An 18987-nucleotide genomic window follows, 5' to 3' on the forward strand; every position below is an offset into this window, starting at 1 on the left:
GCTGGGGCGCTGGGAGGAGGTGCTGGCCGTCAGATTGGGGTCTGGGATGCGGGGCCTCCCTACTACTGCAGATAAGGAGGTGGTACGCTTGCCTCCACCCCAGAGAGAAGGGTTACATCTCCTGGGTTTAGGTGCGGCTTGCCCCTCTGGGGGCGGGGGTACCTGGACCTGGGATATAGAGTATGTTTGGGGAGTGCGACTGTCTGTGCAGTGTCTATTTGTGTCTGTCTACACGTTGGGTGAGTGCCGAGTATTTGGTTGTGCACATGGGGTGGGAATGCACGTTTGTATCCGCGTGCGCCTGTTCGTCTGTGTCTATATGTCAGGTTGGGTCTTAGACTCAACCTCTCTGGGTACATCTCAGGCCCTCCTAAGTACGGAGGCCTATCTCCCCTCACCACACTCCCTGCCGGTGGCTGATGCCCTCAGACGTTGGTGTGTTGGTGGTCCTTGTCGTCTGGGGCTGGGCGCTCATGTATGTACCGGCTCACTGCTGTTGGCCGATTGGCGGGGCCTGGCGCCTGTGGCCCGGCTGGGCCCCTTCCGGGGGATGGGATGCCCTCAGGCCTCTGCCCTCTGGGCCTGAAGCTCGGTCCTCTCTGCCGCAGCTGGCTGCCGACAGAGCCCGCGGGCACGCCACTGCAACCCCCTCTGGCCTCTGCTCCGTAGCTGCTGGGTGACCTCTCGTTTGGGGCTCTACTCAGCTCTTCCCAGGAGGGTGGCACGGTTCCCCCCCTTTTGGTGGGCCTCCTTGGGTCCTTGTACTCTGGGGCCTCTGGATATCTGGGGCCTGGACCTCCTCCATACCGGCTTCATACCCTGGGGGACGGCGCTATGGCTCCCCACACTTCCTAGCAGATCGTTACATGGAGAAACCTTTGGAATACAAGCATGCTGATCCACACAGCTATGCACACAGGTGTACACACCGGTGTTCACAGACACGGACTACACCTTTCTTTCCTGCTGCCTCAAAGCACATTGTGCGCTGTCTATCTTGCGTGCTGCACAATTTTTTTTTCTCCATACAGGTGATCCAGGTGTTTTGTTTGTTTTTCTTTTCTTTTTCTTTCTTTTCTTTCTGAGCAACACCCAGGAGGAAACACAGAAAGCGGTGTGATAGGATACAGAAGCAGGGTAAGCATAGAGGAGCTAATGCGAGGCTAGCTGCTAACCAATACAAGCCAGACGTACGGACACAGTTGCCGGCCAATGTCTGCTCCCTTGACAACAATATCAGACTGTGGAGCGCTTCTCAACACAGTGTGAGGAACGATGCTGTGGCAGGGCTTCCAACACATTACGTACTACAAGCCCCCTCCCCCAATGACAAGGGACACCAATTGTGAGTAAATGCCTCGAGCGGCTGGTCTTGAAGCACATCATGAACAGTCTCCAAATAGACCTGGATCCCCTTCAGTTTGCATACAGGACCAACCGATCTACAGAAGATGACCTCTCTCTGCCACACTCCATGTTATGCTGTCACACCTGGAGAGGAAGAACACCCCTCTGCCAGAGTCCTTTTCATCGACTTCAGCTCAGCTTTTAACACGATCATTCTGCAGCAGTTGGAAAAGCTGATGCTATCAGGCGTGGACCTTGCAACCTGCAAGTGGGTTTTCAGCTTCTTGAAAAGCTGCAACAGACAGTCAAGGTGGGCAGCCACACATCAAAGACCATCTTGTTGAGCACAGACTTTCCTCTGGGGGGTGTCCTGAGCCCGTTGCTGTTCAGTCTGCTCACACATTACTGTAAGCCAGACTCAGTGCTAATCATATTGTTGAAATTTGCAGACAACAACTGTGGTTGGTCTCATCACTGACAACGACCACTTATAGAATAGATGTGGAGCAGCTTGAAGTGTGGTGTAGATCCCGTAATCTCACCAACAATGTGGACAAAACAAAAGAGATGGTGATCGATTTCAGGAAGTCTGGCAGAGATCACCACACAGACTTCACCATAGAGGGTGCTGCTGTGGAGAGGGTCAGCAGTGTTAAGTTCCTGGGTGTGCACCTTGCTGATGAACCGTCCTTCTTCATTAATACAACAGCAGTTATCAAAAAAAGCACAAAAGTGTCTGCACTCCCTCGGGAGACTCAGAAAAGCAGGACTGCACCCAATAACCATACATTCAGCTATTAGCACAGCTATACTCTGATGCCTCCTATCCACACACACACAGCATACAATATACTCCCCAGATACACACACTACTTAATTTAATTAGCCCCTTCTGTGAAAGGGCTGAAGCTACCTGTATGAGTGTGACTATTTGGACTGGAGTTTGTTTATGAATTAAGATTTTATGTTATTTACCCCTTTTTATTGTTGTGATTTATTACTGCCTTTTTACTGTTTGTCAAACCATTTTTCTTTTTAGTTGTATTGATTATTGCACTGTAGATGCTGGTGAGAAACACTTTCATTTCAGCCTGGGTAATACCATACGAAATGACAAACTTCTTCTTGAATCCTTTTCAATCTTGACAAACAAGCATCCGCTGATGAAGTGCACAGTTTCAATAAAAGTGATAGGTTCTTCACCTTTTGTGTTGATGACATTTTTGTCCACTGTAGCGGCTGAGCTGAGTCCGAATGGTTGAAAATGTTCGTCTGGTGCTCCGTCAGACTCTTCTCCTCCTGCTGATCGGCTGGGACACAAAACAGATCTTTGTAACATCACAGTGAAACAAGAACAGAGGACGGAGTCTTGACTGATCAGGCCCCATCATAGCTTAGAGAACTCATAGCATCACACTATCCCATTAGAGCACTTTGCTCTCACACTGCAGGCTTACTTGCGGTTCCTACAGTATTTAGAAGCACAACAGGAAGCTGAGCTTTTGTCCTCATTTGTATGTCAATTCAATTCAATTTTATTTATATAGCGCCAAATCACAACAAAAGTCGCCTCAAGGCGCTTCATAGATACAGAGAAAAACCCAACAATCATATGACCCCCTATGAGCAGCACTTTGGCGACAGTGGGAAGGAAAAACTCCCTTTTAACAGGAAGAAACTTCTGGCAGAACCAGGCTCAGGGAGGGGCGGGGCCATCTGCTGCGACCGGTTGGGGTGAGAGAAGGAAGACAGGATAAAGACATGCTGTGGAAGAGAGACAGAGGTTAATAACAGATATGATTCAATGCAGAGAGGTCTGTTAATAAATAGTGAGTGAGAAAGGTGACTGGAAAGGAAAAACTCAATGCATCATGGGAATCCCCCGGCAGCCTACATCTATTGCAGCATAACTAAGGGAGGATTCAGGGTCACCTGGTCCAGCCCTAACTATATGCTTTAGCAAAAAGGAAAGTTTTAAGCCTAATCTTGAAAGTAGAGATAGTGTCTGTCTCCTGAATCCAAACTGGAAGCTGGTTCCACAGAAGAGGGGCCTGAAAACTGAAGGCTCTCCCTCCCATTCTACTTTTAAATACTCTAGGAACAACAAGTAGGCCTGCAGAGCGAGAGCGACGTGCTCTAATAGGGTGATATGGTACTACAAGGTCATGAACCCTTTAAGACCTACCATAGAACCAAGTCCGCCAGAGCTTATATTATATTTTTACATGCTGTGGAGCCATTTTTGGGAGCATTTCAAGTTGCTATACATCAATACAACCATTATAGCCCAGATTTTAATAATATGTATTCATTAAGTGCATAGTAATTACATAAATTGCAAAAAAGTGCAATAAACTACAAAAAAATTGAAAATCGTTTTTGCTTTTTTAACATATATTTGTAGTTAGAGAAATTTAAGAGGCTTATCCCTCAAAACTGTAAATACAAAAAAGTTGCACAAAGTAGTTTCCCACCACAGGAAATTTATTTTGAGTGTCTTCATAATTTTATTTTTGAAATACACCAATTTTTATACACTGCAGGAAAAACGAAAATAAATATTATACTGCAAATTTGCAAAAAAGCAGCATATGCATCAAAATAAACTATTTCCAGCAGTGCAATATGAGTCCTAAGCATCCCAGAAACGACACAGAAAGGCATAAAGTCAAAGATAACTTTTAAAAAGACCAGTATATGCCCTGAGGCCCTGATCATAAAAAAAGACTACATTTCCGCGAAAATGACGTCACTTCCGGTTTCGGGCAGGTAATGGCGGAAATGCAAAAGTTCGCGCTGACGTCTATTCCAACGTAGGAAGTGTTATGAACAGCTGATCGGATTGGCAAAGCGTGTTTCTGGAATATCATGTTTTTGTTCCTGCAAGCGCTTTTTATGCAGTTTTTGCAAAGCTTTATGTGGAAGGAAACCGTGACCTAGGACAAGCTGATGGCATGAGATGCAAGTACAACTCCTCCGGTTTCATATGCAAAAAAAATTTTTGCGCTAGCTTACGTGGTTGCAGTGCTACCGGGATTTAAAAATAGTTACGCAAAACAGAGCGTGTCCGCTCTGATCGGCTCTAAAGGGTTAAGATAAGATGGGGCCTGATTATTTAAGACCTTGTATGTGAGGAGCAGTCACAGTGTTACTGGAGGCCAAGGTAATGCCATCCAGAGTAAGAATCTGGTTAGATACGATATTTCTAAGATTTTCAGGGCCGAGTACAATAACCTCAGTTTTATCTGAATTAAGAAGCAGAAAGTTAGCGGCCATCCAGGTCTTTATGTCTTTAAGACATTCCTGCAGTTTAACTAATTGGTGTGTGTCATCTGGCTTCATGGACAGATAGAGCTGGGTGTCATCAGCATAGCAGTGTAAATGTATGCTATGTCTTCTAATGATACTGCCTAAGGGAAGCATGTATAATGTAAACAGAATTGGTCCTAGCACTGAACCCTGTGGAACTCCATAATTAACCTCAGTGTGTGAAGAGGACTCTCCATTTACATGCACAAACTGGAGTCTATTAGATAGATATGATACAAACCACTGCAGCGCAGTACCTGTAATACCTACAGCATGTTCTAATCGCTCTAATAGGATATTATGGTCGACAGTATCGAACGCTGCACTGAGGTCTAGCAGGACAAGCACAGAGATGAGTCCACTGTCAGAGGCCATAAGAAGATCATTTGTAACCTTCACTAAAGCTGTTTCTGTGCTGTGATGAGCTCTGAAACCTGACTGAAACTCTTCAAATAAACCATTCATCTGCAGATGATCTGTTAGCTGTTTGACAACTACTCTTTCAAGGATTTTTGATATGAAAGGAAGGTTGGAGATTGGCCTATAATTAGCTAAGACTGCTGGGTCTACAGATGGCTTTTTGAGTAAAGGTTTAACTACAGCCAGCTTGAGAGTCTAACTTAACATCAATGGTACTAAGAGTAGCTGTAGATAATATTACATCTGTGGGATGATTATTGGTAATTTTTTCTCTAAAAAATTTTATTTGTGAAGAAGTTCATATTCATATGTCAGTGATATATTGCTTTCATTTTTGTAAAATTAATCATTTAAATTTTATGGACAACTTTAAAGTGGATCCCACCAGGTAGTAAAATCAAGAACACACACTTTCCTGTTATCACTTGAAATATTGAGGCTCAAATTGTGGTCATTGTTAAGTCAAATTGTTGAATGTTGTCATTGTGCTTCTTAAATTTGTAAAGTCTTGGTTCAAACTATAGGATCAAGACATTCCTATGTCCCCCTCCCCAGCCTCTCGAGGTTCTGGGAAGAGGCTGTAGTGTTTTATCATGAGCAAATCCCTTGTGAAGATTCTGTCCGATGTTGCTTCCTGCTTTTATGATCCTTTTAGTGAGGTCACACACACACACACACACACACACACACACACACACACACACACACACACACACACACACACACACACACACACACACACACAGCCTTGTGTTTGTAACCAAGGGGGGGGACAGATGTTCTGTCTTGATTTCGCTCTTCATGAGGAACAAGTCTCTAAACTAGCGGGGCCTGTGGGAACACAGACCCAACAGTCATTAATATTTTGTACTTGTTAATCAAATGCGTATTTGTAACTTTGTAAACCAAAATATGTGAACATTTTATTTTTGTGCATCTACAGATGAGAATTTGTCTGTGTGTAAAAAATATTTACAAGTGTTACAAATTTTTCTGTTAATATCTGGTTACAGATACTGTTAGGATTTAACAGTTTAACAGTTTGCCTACCAGCCTGGCATTGGAGCGGATGATGCCGTCATTCACCTCCTACATCGTTCCCTCGCTCACCTGGAGACCGCTGGAAGCACTGTGAGAATCATGTTCTTTGATTTCTCCAGTGCCTTCAACACTATTCTTCCCTCGGTTCTGAAGGACAAGCTGGAGAACTCTGGAGTGGACCATCACCTCACTACCTGGATTTTGGACTACCTCACCGACCGACCACAGTATGTGAGGACTCAGGGCTGTGTGTCGGACAGGGTCGTCTGCAGTACGGGGGCCCCACAGGGAACGGTTCTGGCTCCGTTCCTCTTCACCATCTACACTGCAGACTTCTCCCACAATTCCACCCAGTGCTTCCTGCAGAAGTTCTCTGATGACTCTGCAATAGTCGGCCTCATCACTGATGGGGACGACAAGGAGTACAGAGGACTGACTCAAGACTTTGTGGACTGGTGCCAGCTGAACTACCTCCAGATCAACGCCAGTAAAACCAAGGAGCTGGTGGTAGACTTCCGCAGGCACAAGCATTCTCCACTGCAACCACTGAACATCCAGGGTATGGACATTGAGGCTGTGGACAGCTACAGGTACCTTGGTGTTCATCTGAACAACAGACTGGACTGGACTCATAACTCAGACGCCCTCTACAGGAAAGGGCAGAGCAGGCTGTACCTGCTGCGGAGACTCAGGTCGTTTGGGGTGGAGGGCCCACTCCTGAAGACCTTCTATGACTCTGTGGTGGCTTCTGCTATCTTTTATGGTGTGGTCTGCTGGGGCGGCAGCATCTCTGCTGGGGACAGGAAGAGACTGAACAGGGTGATCCGAAGGGCCAGCTCTGTCCTAGGATGCCCTCTGGACCCAGTGGAGGTGGTGAGTGACAGGAGAACGGCGGCTAAGCTGTCATCCCTGTTGGACAACGTCTCCCACCCCATGCAGCAGACTGTGACAGCACTGAGCAGCTCCTTCAGTGGGAGACTGCGGCACCCACGGTGTGGGACGGAGAGATTTCGCAGGTCTTTCCTCCCCACTGCTGTCAGACTCCACAACAAAGACTTTAACTGAACACAAACACACATCCACACATGTGCAATAACACTAAGTGCAATAATCCTTTCTGGCATCGTTGTATTTTTACTCAGTTGTATATAGCATTCGTATTCTATTTTTATCTTATTGTATATTTTTATTCTATTTTATTCTACTGTATATAGTATATTATTTTATTCTATTCTGTACAGCTGTGTACTGTATTTATTCTTATTGTATTCTAATTTTTGCATCATAACTTTTGCACTGTCCACTTCCTGCTGTGACAAAACAAATTTCCCACGTGTGGGACTAATAAAGGTTATCTTATCTTATCTTATCTTAAATACATATAGTGTTAATGCTTATTTGCAAAGTTGCAAAACTCAATACACAAATACGCATTTGATTTACAAGTACAAAATATTTATGACGACATTTGAGTCCATACAAATAGAAATGAGGCTGTAGAGGTTTGGTGCAGGCAGAAAAACAGCTGCAGGGACAATGAAAAGACTTTTCTGCTCCAACTTCTCCCAGCATGCTGAGCTAATGATTAGTTGGTGTTTTTCTCCAAACACTCTCTCACTCTTCTCTCAACGTGTTCACAATAAACTGTGAACAGACACCGAGGAGAGCAGCAGAAGACCTCATTCAGGAGCTAAACTCAACATGAACTGAACTCACAGTAAAGTTAGCTCGGTGCTTACCTTTAGATGAGCCCACAAACCGAGAGAAACTCCGCGATGAAGCTGCAACTCTTTCCAAACACAGGAAACAGATCAGGGAGCAGAGACCCACGTGGTTCACGCTGATCTCAGCTACGATCCAGGAGACAAGGGTGGGCAGATCGATGCAGATATCGATCAGGACTTTGGTAGTGGTTTATGATCGATACTTTAGTTCGTTTCTCTCCTCTAAGTTCAACGCTTTACTCCCGTTTCACGTATAAGCAGCTCTCTCTGCTTCTCTCCTGCTCACACACTTTGCTCCGCCCCCTTCTTCCTGCTCTGCTGTTGTTTGTAGCTGTGCGGTCACGTGTTTGAGCACACGTCTATTGCGGACCTCCCATAGGGCTTTGCAGCGTGGTGTCACGGGAAGAGGACCACGCCCCCTCCCATTAGACGTAGGCTGTGTCCCAATTAAGAGACTGCACGCTTTTTTTTATTTTTATTGACAAAGCACAAAATACAGATATACAGATACAAAATAGCAAACACAATGTCAGGGGATTCGTATAAGAAAGCAAAATAGACACATTCTTTTGAGAATGTTGTATGGTTTTAACATATTGTTTGGTTTCATTTAAAAAGCACCGAAAGGATGGTTTTGCGTTAGAAAATTTTGACTTATGTATATGAAATTTAGCCAATAATATCAATAAGTTAATCAAATAAAATTCGTTCGCCCTGTGCATGGGGTACTTAAAGAAACCAAACAATATTTTCTCGTAACAAAGAGAGAACTCAGAAAAGATAAAGGAAACAACAAAAACACAAAATTCTTGCCAGAAAAGATTAGTGTATAAGCATGACCAAAATAAATGAGAAAGAGGTCGTGTCCAAATTCATGGGCTGCATCCTCCTGAGGACCCAGCCTTCGCGGTCTACGTGGGCCGGGTCCTCAGAAGGTCGGGTAGGCCAGAAGTAAACGGCCGTGAAATTGGACGGTCTAGCCTTCTGATTAGCGTCACCGCTGTCTCGGTGGAGTTTAATAAACTCAGCCGTCTGCTCCTTGCTATCTAAAATATAACAGGACACTGGTGTAAATTCTCGACTGTCTCATACTTCTGTTTAATCAGTTTTCTGTTTCACGTTTAGTCAGCTGTGTAAAAACCAAGGAGGAACCCACCCGGGGGATTAATAAAGTTTTATTTTATCTAATCTAATCTAATAACTTTAATCTCAGCCAAACCGATTTACTCACGAACAAACAAAACACTGAAAAAAAGCCCAACAATAACATTTTTAGGTTGTCTAAGTGACTTATATATTACGTTTAACCCGAGCAGCGATAGTCCGCGGTGATCTGAAAATGATGTGCTGGGAGTTGTGCCGTTCTCGAGCTCCCGGCTAGCTATCGAGCTGGTGGGTAGCAGACGTCTCCGAAAACGTCGAAGCACTTTTGCAAATATGCGATACCTTGATAAACCGAGCAGATATTTGATGTTTACACAGCTACTTTCTCGCCTGAAAATATGTTAAAAGTTTATTTTGTGACACAGAAAGATTAGTATGAGTAATTTTAAAACTTAGTAGCGACCGCCATTGTTGGAAACTGGAGTTTGGCTGAGCCGCGCTATGAATTCTGGGATATGGTAGGCCACGAAGGACACACCCAACCCATCCTTCAAATTCGGGGAAAAGGAGGACGCATTTGTCGGCTGCATTCGGAGGAGTCTACGAATTTGGACAGCCTTCGGCGCGTCGCTGTGACGTAATCGGTCTACAAATGCGGCCTCAGGAGGATGCAATCCATGAATTTGGACACGACCAGCGACTGCACGCTTGAAGTACGCATTTTAAGTGCGGTTATGTCACCGCCACGCGACGATAGCTGTCCCAATTCAAAGTGTGCTCCAAATGCGCCGTCGACTTCCCCAAATATCAAGCGTGGTCCGGTGCACGCTTCGTGGTCCCATATATCCCACAATTCATAGCGCGGCAGTGGGTGTGGAGAATTGTGCCGCAAAATACTGCAGACGGGAGCGGCCGAAGAGGTTGTTTTTTTCTTTTCCAAACTTTATTGAAACCATAAAGCAAAAGGTCAGTCAGTCCAGTTCAGTTTGTACAGTAGACATACAAGGAAAATAAGAGTAACAATATACAGTACAATGAAATAAGAAGGATAAATAAATAAAGGGAAAAAAAAAAGAAAAAAGGGGGGGAATGTGACAGACTCCATAACAACTTTGTATTTGAAAGTTGTGACAGTAAGTAAGTAAGTAAAATTTATTTATATAGCGCTTTTCACAGATAAAAATCACAAAGTGCTTTACAACACAGAAAATGGGAATATAAAAACAATATAACTGTAAATAAAACAATGTAAAACAATAAAACAATAAAAACAGCATAAGAAGAAATTAATCAAATTCTTTTCTAAATAAAAATGTCTTCAGCTGTTTCTTAAAATAATCAATGGAGTGCGTGCAGCGAAGAGACAGTGGGAGAAAATTCAACAACCGTGGTGCTACAGTCTGAAAGGCCCAATCACCACGAGTTTTAAAACGAGTGCGCGGTACCACCAGCAGTCTCTGATCTAATGACCTTAAACCCCGAGAAGATGAATGTGGTTTCAGCAGGTCAGATAAATATTGAGGAGCCTGACCATGCAGGGCCCTAAAGGTTAGAACTAAAATTTTAAAATGAAACCTAAAATTTACAGGCAACCAGTGAAGGGAGGCCAAGACTGGAGTGATATGCAATCTTCTCTTGGTGCCTGTTAAGAGACGTGCTGCACCATTCTGCACAGTCTGAAGACGATTTAAGGCTGATTTGTTAAAACAAGTAAAAAGAGACGAGGACAAGGTAAGCGACCCATGTTGTAGGTGACGTCAGACGCCGGAAATTTTGGCGGAGAAAAAGCAAATGGTAGCATAGAGTTTAACAAAGGTTTTTCAAGCTTCAGTATTACCAAATATACTAATCAATTGTCATATAACTAACAACATCTGTTTTATCATCTCTAACACCCTGGAGGACAACGGGGAGAGTTTAGACGCTCTCCAAGATTACATCGACCGCTGTTTTCAAGATTTAGTAATGCAGAAGGCCCAGAGTGCATCCTCCCCGGCCAAAATTGAGACGCCGTCATCGAAGAGATATCGCCTGGCAGACTCCCCCGGTACAACATCGCCTGCCGGCAAAGACATCGCAGACATCCTGGAGTCAATCGACAAGCGATTGTCCAGTTTCGATGCGAGGCTGTCCCTGGTGGAGATTTTACACCGGGAATTTAAATCTCTGAGAGAATCCCTGGAATTCAGCCAGCAGCAGGTGGAAACGCTTGCCGCTGAAAATGCCACGCTACGGGAGTCGGTCAAATCTCTCACCGATAACGTGACCCAGCTAAACATTGAAAATAAAAAAATAAAAGAGTCCGTTATCGATCTACAAGCCCGTAGCATGAGAGATAATCTTGTGTTTTCTGGTATTCCAGAAACTGCCGGAGAGGACGCAGAGGCAACGGTGAAAAGCTTCATTAAAATCCACCTGAAGCTGCCGGAGGACACCGTAAAGAACATCGACTTCGATAGAGTACATCGCTTGGGGGGCGCGCGGTCACGGACCGGGAGACCACGGCCTATTGTGGCCAAATTCGGTCAATTCAAACAGAAGGAACAGGTGAAGAGTCGCGGCAGAGAGCTGAAAGGAACGAACTTCAGCGTGAACGACCAGTTCCCCAAAGAGATCCTGGAACGACGCAAGGTTCTGTTCCCAGTTCGACGTAGCTTCATCCAGAAAGGCTCCCGTGCTGTCATCGCCGTGGACCGGCTCTACCTGGACGGACAGCTCTACCGCGACCCCGGCACCACACCGTGGTTATATTGACTGCACTCCAGATAAGAACCCGCTACACTCGTTTCTTATTCATTCACACTTTCTCTTTTAACATGGGTTTAACCTAGTAATATCAATAAGATGTCATAGCAGATTAGGGCTGGGTATCGTCACTGATTTCTAGAATCGATTCGATTCCGATTCACAAGGTCCCGAATCGATTCGATCCACGATTCGATTCGATTCGATTCGATTTTGAATCAGTCCGAAATATTATTATATGAACCATAATACCCATATGGAAAAGAAATAGTAAAAACATACATGATTTACTCATGAAAGTGGCCACTTTCTCATTACTTTCATATATTTTTTAGTAAGTATACAAAACATACAAGTTTCATTATATAATTTTTCAAGGGATATATGTGTTTTCACTCTTGTATGCTTTTCATACAAGTTTCATACAAGACAGATAAAAACTTTATAAGATTTATATATATCTTTTCCATATGAGTATATATAAAATTATGATAATTCACCTTGTATATGTACTGTCAAAAGAACCCTCTAAGCCTTGTGAATGAATTACATAAATTTCAAAATTAAGAACAGATACTAAAGCAGTTAAATAATGTAATTTTTAATTAACATTAGTATATATTTTTTTTCCATACATACATTTCAAGTGGATCAGGGATCCAGTGCAAATAGAACACATCTTTTGTAAACATCAGTAAAACCTCAGAGAAATAGTTTTGCTGTTAGTGTCTCACACAGCTTTTCTGATATCCACTATTGTGTTTTGGAGACACACAGGATAACACAGCGTGTACAAGTGAACTGACAGAAACTGACCGATCAGAAAATGAAAAACTGCCTTTTAAAATACTTCAAAAAATGAAAACATACTGAACAGTATTGTAAAACCTCTGTGAAACTAATGCAATTTAGCCTTATTTATAACTACCCTCTCACTTCTTTGAGACTGTAAGGTTTTTCTGCAAGAAGAGAAGCTGGTCTACATGTTGTGGAGTCAGGCAGCTCCTTTGTGCGGTAACAATGTCACCAGCAGTTGAAAACACTCGTTCAGAAGGAACACTGGTCCCAGGTATGGAAAGATACTGCTTTGCTTGTAGAGCCAAGAGAGGATATTCCCTTTCATGGTCCCTCCACCAGATCAAAGGATCCTCAGAAAGTGCAACAGGCTCAACGTCCCTGTATCGATTCACTTCTTCCTTTGCCTTCTGAGTTGGTGTTTTCTGTGGTGCTGTGGTTTTTGTTGAGTAGGCTGGCCCAAGGAGAAAAATTAATGCAGAGTCCTTTGACCTCTTAATTGGAGGGGCATAATCCACTTCATCAACACCATCAAGAGAGATGTCAGGGACAGTTTCCTCAGATGTGTCACCATCAGACTGTCGCTGTAGAAAAATGAAAACTTAATTAATAAAGAAATTACTATTTATATTCTAACTCGAGTAGTGCAAAAAAACCAATAATTTTTTGTTTTTGTTTCTGTAACTCACAATAGCTGTGTCCACGTTCTCCAAACCTGCTGCTTCCAACACCAACTGAGAGAATGTGTTGTTACAGGTCTCTTTGGACAAGAATGGCAGGGCCTTAAAGCGAGGATCTAATGCTGATGCAATGTACAGCTTGTCCTTTAGGGCCACATATCTTGAAAAGAGATTTTGCACATTTAACTCAGTTTATTATGTTGGATATACATGTGCATGGTTACATACACTCATGCAAGATCAGAAACATTAATATACGACTTTGTTTCCATAATTTATATATAAACATCTATAGATAGATAGATATAAAATCAAAAGGCCTATTACTAGACAAGAGGGCTTAACTAACATTTTTATAATATATATTTTTTTTTTCACTATAATAAGAATTTTCATGTAATACATGCATCCATACAGTTACACTCATTCATGGCATATACACACAATTCATAAACATACCTTGACTTCAAGTTGTCGTATACAGCAGTCTTGAGGTCTTTAATCAGTGAGGAGTCGTGAGAGACACTGATCATCTTCTCCAGCAGCTGTGCATGCAGAGGTGCAATGATGGAAAGGGTCGGGGACTTTTCTTCAGACATAACCAGTGTGGCTGCTTTCAGCGGCTTCAAAGCTTTCACTATATCTTCTCCATCAGTTATGTCAGCCTCTGTAAGACTACAGCGATTACTGTCACTTCTCCTCACTTCAGGTGAGAGTAGAGCTGCAGAGATTGCTGGTTGTTGCTCTAGGAAGCGTTCCAGCATCTCCAATGTGCTGTTCCATCTGGTCACCCCATCATTCACCAGCTTATGGGCAGGTAGATTCAGTATCTTTTGCTTCTCTTTAAGCTTGCGACTTGCAACAGTGCTGCGATGAAAAAAGGATGCTATGCGTCTCACTCGGCCAAGCAGCTGAGCAACAGCTGGAACTTTCAGTCCTGCTTGTGAAGCTAAATTGAGTGTGTGGGCAAAACAACCAATGTGCAACCAGCCCGTTATTTCCACAGCTCGCACCATATTTGCAGCATTGTCAGTTACGATGACTGGATTTTTGTTTGTAAGCTCCCATTCTTCGATTGCTTTGAACATAATTTCAGATAAATTAGCTGCTGTGTGGCTTGCTTCAGTGGTTCTTGTCTGTAAGACATGAGACACAAGTTTCCACTCCTGGTCGATATGGTGTGAGGTGATAGTCAGGTAGTTATCTGTTGCTCTGGATGTCCAGCTGTCACAGGTTATAGCGACTCTCTCTGCTGACTTGAGAGAGGCTGTAACATCGTGTTTCACTTTTTCATACATGTTTGGGATTACCACTTCACTCAAATGTTTGCGTGTTGGTAAAACATAGCGTGGTTCTAGCGTATTAATGAGGTTTTGGAAGCCATCATTTTCAACAACGCTGTATGGACGTATAGCTTTACATATGAAAGTTGCCACAGACTGGGTTATCTTTTGGGCACGTGGAGAAGTGGATTCAAACTTCACTGCAAATGCCTTTTCGAGTGAGCGTTGCTTGGTGTCGGCCGTTTTTGCTAGCAGGATATCTGGATGATGCCTCGTTAAATGATTTCTGAGATTTGTGGTATTTCCACAGTGCTTTACCTCCATTTTGCACATCTTACATACGGCTTTGCTTTTGTCCGGCTCTTCACTGTCTTCACAGTTCTTAAATCCAAAGTGTTGCCAGACATCTGCCTTTAGGCTCGGTGGCACATTCCCGGGAGTAGCCATGATGGTTCATGCGTCCAGGTCACTTAACTCTCGCGTGATTTCCTCATGTTAACCGCTTGCAAGTTTCATACGCGGCAAACTACATATGTATAAAAAAAAATCGATTTCAGGATTTAATGAATCGATATCGTTTTATTCCAGTTAGAATCGAATTTAATCAATGAATCGATTTTTTAAACCCACCCCTATAGCAGATATAACACCGTCACCCTCCGTCATTGCTTTAATTGGAATGTTTCCGTTTCGTTTCTTTTTTGTTGTTGTTGCTCACAGTTCATGTGGTTTCTTTCTTTCTCTTGTCTTTCACTGCTGTGGTCACCTACTTCCCCAACTTAGACATTCACATTATTCACACTCTCATTACACATACATATAGGATCTTGGGGGTGGGCACAATCACGGAGTCCAAATTACCATCAGGGTGTACACCTCACCCCTGGCGTCGTTGCCCACCTCTCAATTTTAAATACACTTAGACATTAAGGGCTACCAGGAGGGACTATGCGCTTACCTGCTGCTCCTTGGCAGGTAGCTCCATGCCCTCCTGGGTTTTAATTGCACCTTAGAACACACATGCATCAACACTACAATGAGCGGGTGGAGGGAGGTTTGGAGTCTTCTCCCACCCCCGTTCTCTGCGGCCTGCTGGAGCGGGAGGGCTAGGAGGAGTTGGCCGTCCGACTGCGGTCTGGGGTGTGGGGCCTCCCTGCTGCTACGGAGTCGGGGTGGTCTGCCTCTCCCCACCGCAGGGAAAAGGGTACCACCACCTGGGTCTGGGTGCAGTTCCCCCCTCCAGGGGCAAGGGTACCTAGACCCAGTTTGTAGAGTACGCTTGGGGAGTGTGATCGTGTGTACAGCGTCTCTTTATGTCTGTCTCCACGTTGGTTGAGTGTGGAGTAAGTGCACATGAGAGCATGAGGGTGGGAATGGATGTTTGTGTCTGTGTGTGCCTGTATGTCTGTGTCTATATGTCAGGTTGGGTATCAGACGCCACCTCTCTGGGGACACCTCAGGCCCTCCAAGGTTTGGAGGCCTATCTCCACCCACCACCACTTCCCCTGCCGGTGGCGGACTCCCTCGGGTGTCGGTGCGTTGGTGGTTCTTTGTGTCTGGGGGTGGGCGTCCAGGTACACACCGGCTCACTCCTTGGCGGCCGCTTATCGGGGCCTGGAGCCTGGGGCTCGCTCGGGCCCCTTCGGAGGTGGGGTGCCCCCGGCCTCTCGGCCTGGGGCTCGGTCACTCAGGCACAGCTGGGGGCCGGCGGAGCTCATGGGCGCGTCACTGCAACTCCCCCTGGCTTCTGCTCCGCGGCTGCTGAGTGAACCCTCATCTGGGACTCTCCTCAGCTCTTACTGGAACAGTGGCGCGGCTGCCCCTCTGTTGGTCTTCCATGGTCTCTTGTGTTCTGGGGGCCTCTGGATGTCTGGAGTTTTGATCTCCTCCATACCCGCTTCACACCCTGGAGGACGGGGCTGTGGCCCCCCCACACTCCCTAGCAGATCGTTACATGGAAAAACCTTTGGAATACAAGCACGCTGATCCACACAGGTATGCACACGGGTGTTCACTGCTCGCAGACCCAAATTACACCTTTCTTGGCCGCTACTTCGAAGCACATCTGTCCTGCGTGCTGCACAACAACATTGAATATTTAGTATTTACTGCTGTTTACACTTAGCTAGATTAATGCGATGGTGTTGTGTTTAGTATGTTGCTTTGTTTTTTTTGCTTGTTTTCTATTTTTCTCTCAACAGGTGATCCAGGAGATTATTTTTTTTCTCCCCCCCTTTCTCACTGTCCCTCTCCCCTTCTGTTTTTCCTTTCCTTCCTCCCTTTCCTATCCCTCACTCATGTCTGTCCCGTCTGTAACATCTGAAAATAAAATATAATAAATAATAAAAACAAAGATCGACCAAATGGACCAATACGGCAATGCCACGATGATCCATTTGGCAAAGTAAATCCATTGGGTATCCTTGTTGGTCTTCAGACAACAATTCTGATGGCTAAAGAACCAAATGGGACAGGCAAAAAAAAAAAAAAAAAAAAGTAAAAAGGCCATTACAATAGCAGCTCATTCGTTAAACATTTCCGAATGAATTTCAATCAATGATAAACCTTTTTTATTGGAAGTTAATTTAAGAGAGTTTAAGTAATATTCAATTTCAATCAAAAACAAATTAAATGATGGGGTTGAGTTTTGAAATTTACATTTATGTATGTGGAATTTCCCAAAAAAGATGGAGCGACCGAAGAGTGAACTGTCAAAAGTACTGAATATGACGTAACGTATTTATGTGCGAATGTGTAATAATTAAAGTCAGTCATATATCCACAAAAAAAAAAAAAAACACCCAGCACGCCCCTGCGGGCGGTTTATCCTTCAAGCTCGGGTCCTCTACCAGAGGCCTGGAAGCTTGAGGGTCCTGCGCAGTATCTTAGCTGTTCCCAGGACTGCGCTCTTCTGGACAGAGATCTCCGATGTTATTCCTGGGATCTGCTGGAGCCACTCGCCTAGCTTGGGAGTCACCGCACCTAGTGCTCCGATTACCACGGGGACCACCGTTACCTTCACCCTCCACATCCTCTCGAGCTCTTCTCTGAGCCCTTGGTATTTCTCCAGCTTCTCGTGTTCCTTCTTCCTGATATTGCTGTCATTCGGAACCGCTACATCGATCACTACGGCCGTCTTCTTCTGTTTGTCTACCACCACTATGTCCGGTTGGTTAGCCACCACCATTTTGTCCGTCTGTATCTGGAAGTCCCACAGGATCTTAGCTCGGTCATTCTCCACCACCCTTGGGGGCATCTCCCATTTTGACCTCGGGACTTCTAGGTTATACTCGGCACAGATGTTCCTGTACACTATGCCGGCCACTTGGTTATGGCGTTCCATGTATGCCTTGCCTGCTAGCATCTTGCACCCTGCTGTTATGTGCTGGATTGTCTCTGGGGCATCTTTACACAGCCTGCACCTGGGGTCTTGCCTGGTGTGATAGACCCCAGCCTCTATGGATCTTGTACTCAGAGCTTGTTCTTGTGCTGCCATGATTAGTGCCTCTGTGCTGTCTTTCAGTCCAGCTTTGTCCAGCCACTGGTAGGATTTCTGGATATCAGCCACCTCCTCTATCTGCCGGTGGTACATACCGTGCAGGGGCCTGTCCTTCCATGATGGTTCCTCGTCTCCCTCCTCTTTCTTGGGTTTCTGCTGCCTGAGGTATTCACTGAGCACTCGGTCAGTTGGGGCCATCTTCCCAATGTATTCTTGGATGTTCCTTGTCTCATCCTGGACTGTGGTGCTGACACTCACCAGTCCCCGGCCCCCTTCCTTCCGCTTAGCGTACAGCCTCAGGGTGCTGGACTTGGGGTGAAACCCTCCATGCATGGTCAGGAGCTTTCTTGTCTTTATGTCAGTGGCTTCTATCTCCTCCTTTGGCCAGCCTATTACCCCAGCAGGGTACCTGATCACGGGCAGGGCGTATGTGTTGATGGCCCGGATCTTGTTCTTACCATTCAGCTGACTCCTCAGGACTTGCCTGACCCTCTGCAGGTACTTGGTGGTTGCAGCCTTTCTAGCGGCCTCTTCATGGTTCCCATTTGCCTGCGGGATCCCCAGGTACTTGTAACTGTCCTCTATGTCTGCAATGTTGCCTTCTGGTAGTTCAATCCCCTCAGTTCAAAAAAAAAAAAAATATATATATATATATATATATATATATATATATATATATATATATATATATATATATATATATATATATATATATATATATAATATTCACGCACACATTCACACACACATTCACCCTGGGGCGCACTGACAGAGGCGAGGCTGCCGGACACTGGCGCCACCGGGCCCTCTGACCACCACCAGTAGGCAATGGGTGAAGTCTCTTGCCCAAGGACACAACGACCAAGACTGTCCAAGCTGGGGCTCGAACCAGCAACCTTCCAATTACAAGGCGAACTCCCAAGTCTTGAGCCACAATCGCCACAATGAGCCACAGTCTGTTCTCTTAGGCAGCATCATTAGAAGACATAGCATACATTTTCACTGCTATGCAGATGACACCCAGCTCTATCTGTCCATGA

At 44.8% G+C, this 18987-nt stretch overlaps 2 protein-coding genes across 4 annotated transcripts in view; both read right to left on the minus strand.

The window, feature by feature from the left end:
• Positions 1-8116, minus strand: part of LOC147321596 (uncharacterized) — a 30538-nt gene extending 22422 nt beyond the window's left edge. For all 3 annotated transcript variants that reach the window (XR_015130990.1, XM_086305729.1, XM_086305728.1), the window contains exons 1-2: positions 7857-8116; positions 2551-2657 (exon numbers count right to left, since the gene is read on the minus strand). Coding sequence is in view for 2 of the 3 variants with exons in the window: in XM_086305729.1 (XP_086161855.1) it covers positions 2551-2568 (18 nt within the window). In the remaining variant the exon portion in view is untranslated. The remainder of the gene's footprint in view (positions 1-2550; positions 2658-7856) is intronic.
• A 263-nt stretch (positions 8117-8379) lies between these two features.
• LOC147321597 (E3 SUMO-protein ligase ZBED1-like) lies at positions 8380-17675 on the minus strand. The gene is made up of 3 exons (XM_086305672.1): positions 13625-17675; positions 13175-13325; positions 8380-13069 (listed from the first exon to the last, which is right to left on the minus strand). Exons 1-3 carry the CDS (start codon positions 14893-14895, stop codon positions 12623-12625), a joined length of 1869 nt encoding a protein of 622 aa, XP_086161798.1. The 5' UTR covers positions 14896-17675; the 3' UTR covers positions 8380-12622.
• Between the last annotated feature and the right edge of the window lie 1312 nt (positions 17676-18987).

The sequence above is a fragment of the Aulonocara sp. 'chitande type north' Nkhata Bay genome, linkage group LG9 (genome assembly GCF_057382095.1).
Source record: "Aulonocara sp. 'chitande type north' Nkhata Bay isolate Kocher_YH1m ecotype deep benthic linkage group LG9, A_spYH_male_GT1.1, whole genome shotgun sequence".
NCBI classification, from domain to species: Eukaryota; Metazoa; Chordata; class Actinopteri; order Cichliformes; family Cichlidae; genus Aulonocara; species Aulonocara sp. 'chitande type north' Nkhata Bay.

Coding starts and splice junctions, on each gene's coding strand:
- LOC147321597 (XM_086305672.1), bottom strand. CDS start 14,895: ATGGCTACTCCCGGGAATGTGCCACCGAGCCTAAAGGCAGATGTCTGG. Junction 13,326..13,624: donor TACGACAACTTGAAGTCAAG/GTATGTTTATGA, acceptor TCTCTTTTCAAG/ATATGTGGCCCTAAAGGACA. Junction 13,070..13,174: donor AGAACGTGGACACAGCTATT/GTGAGTTACAGA, acceptor ATTTTTCTACAG/CGACAGTCTGATGGTGACAC.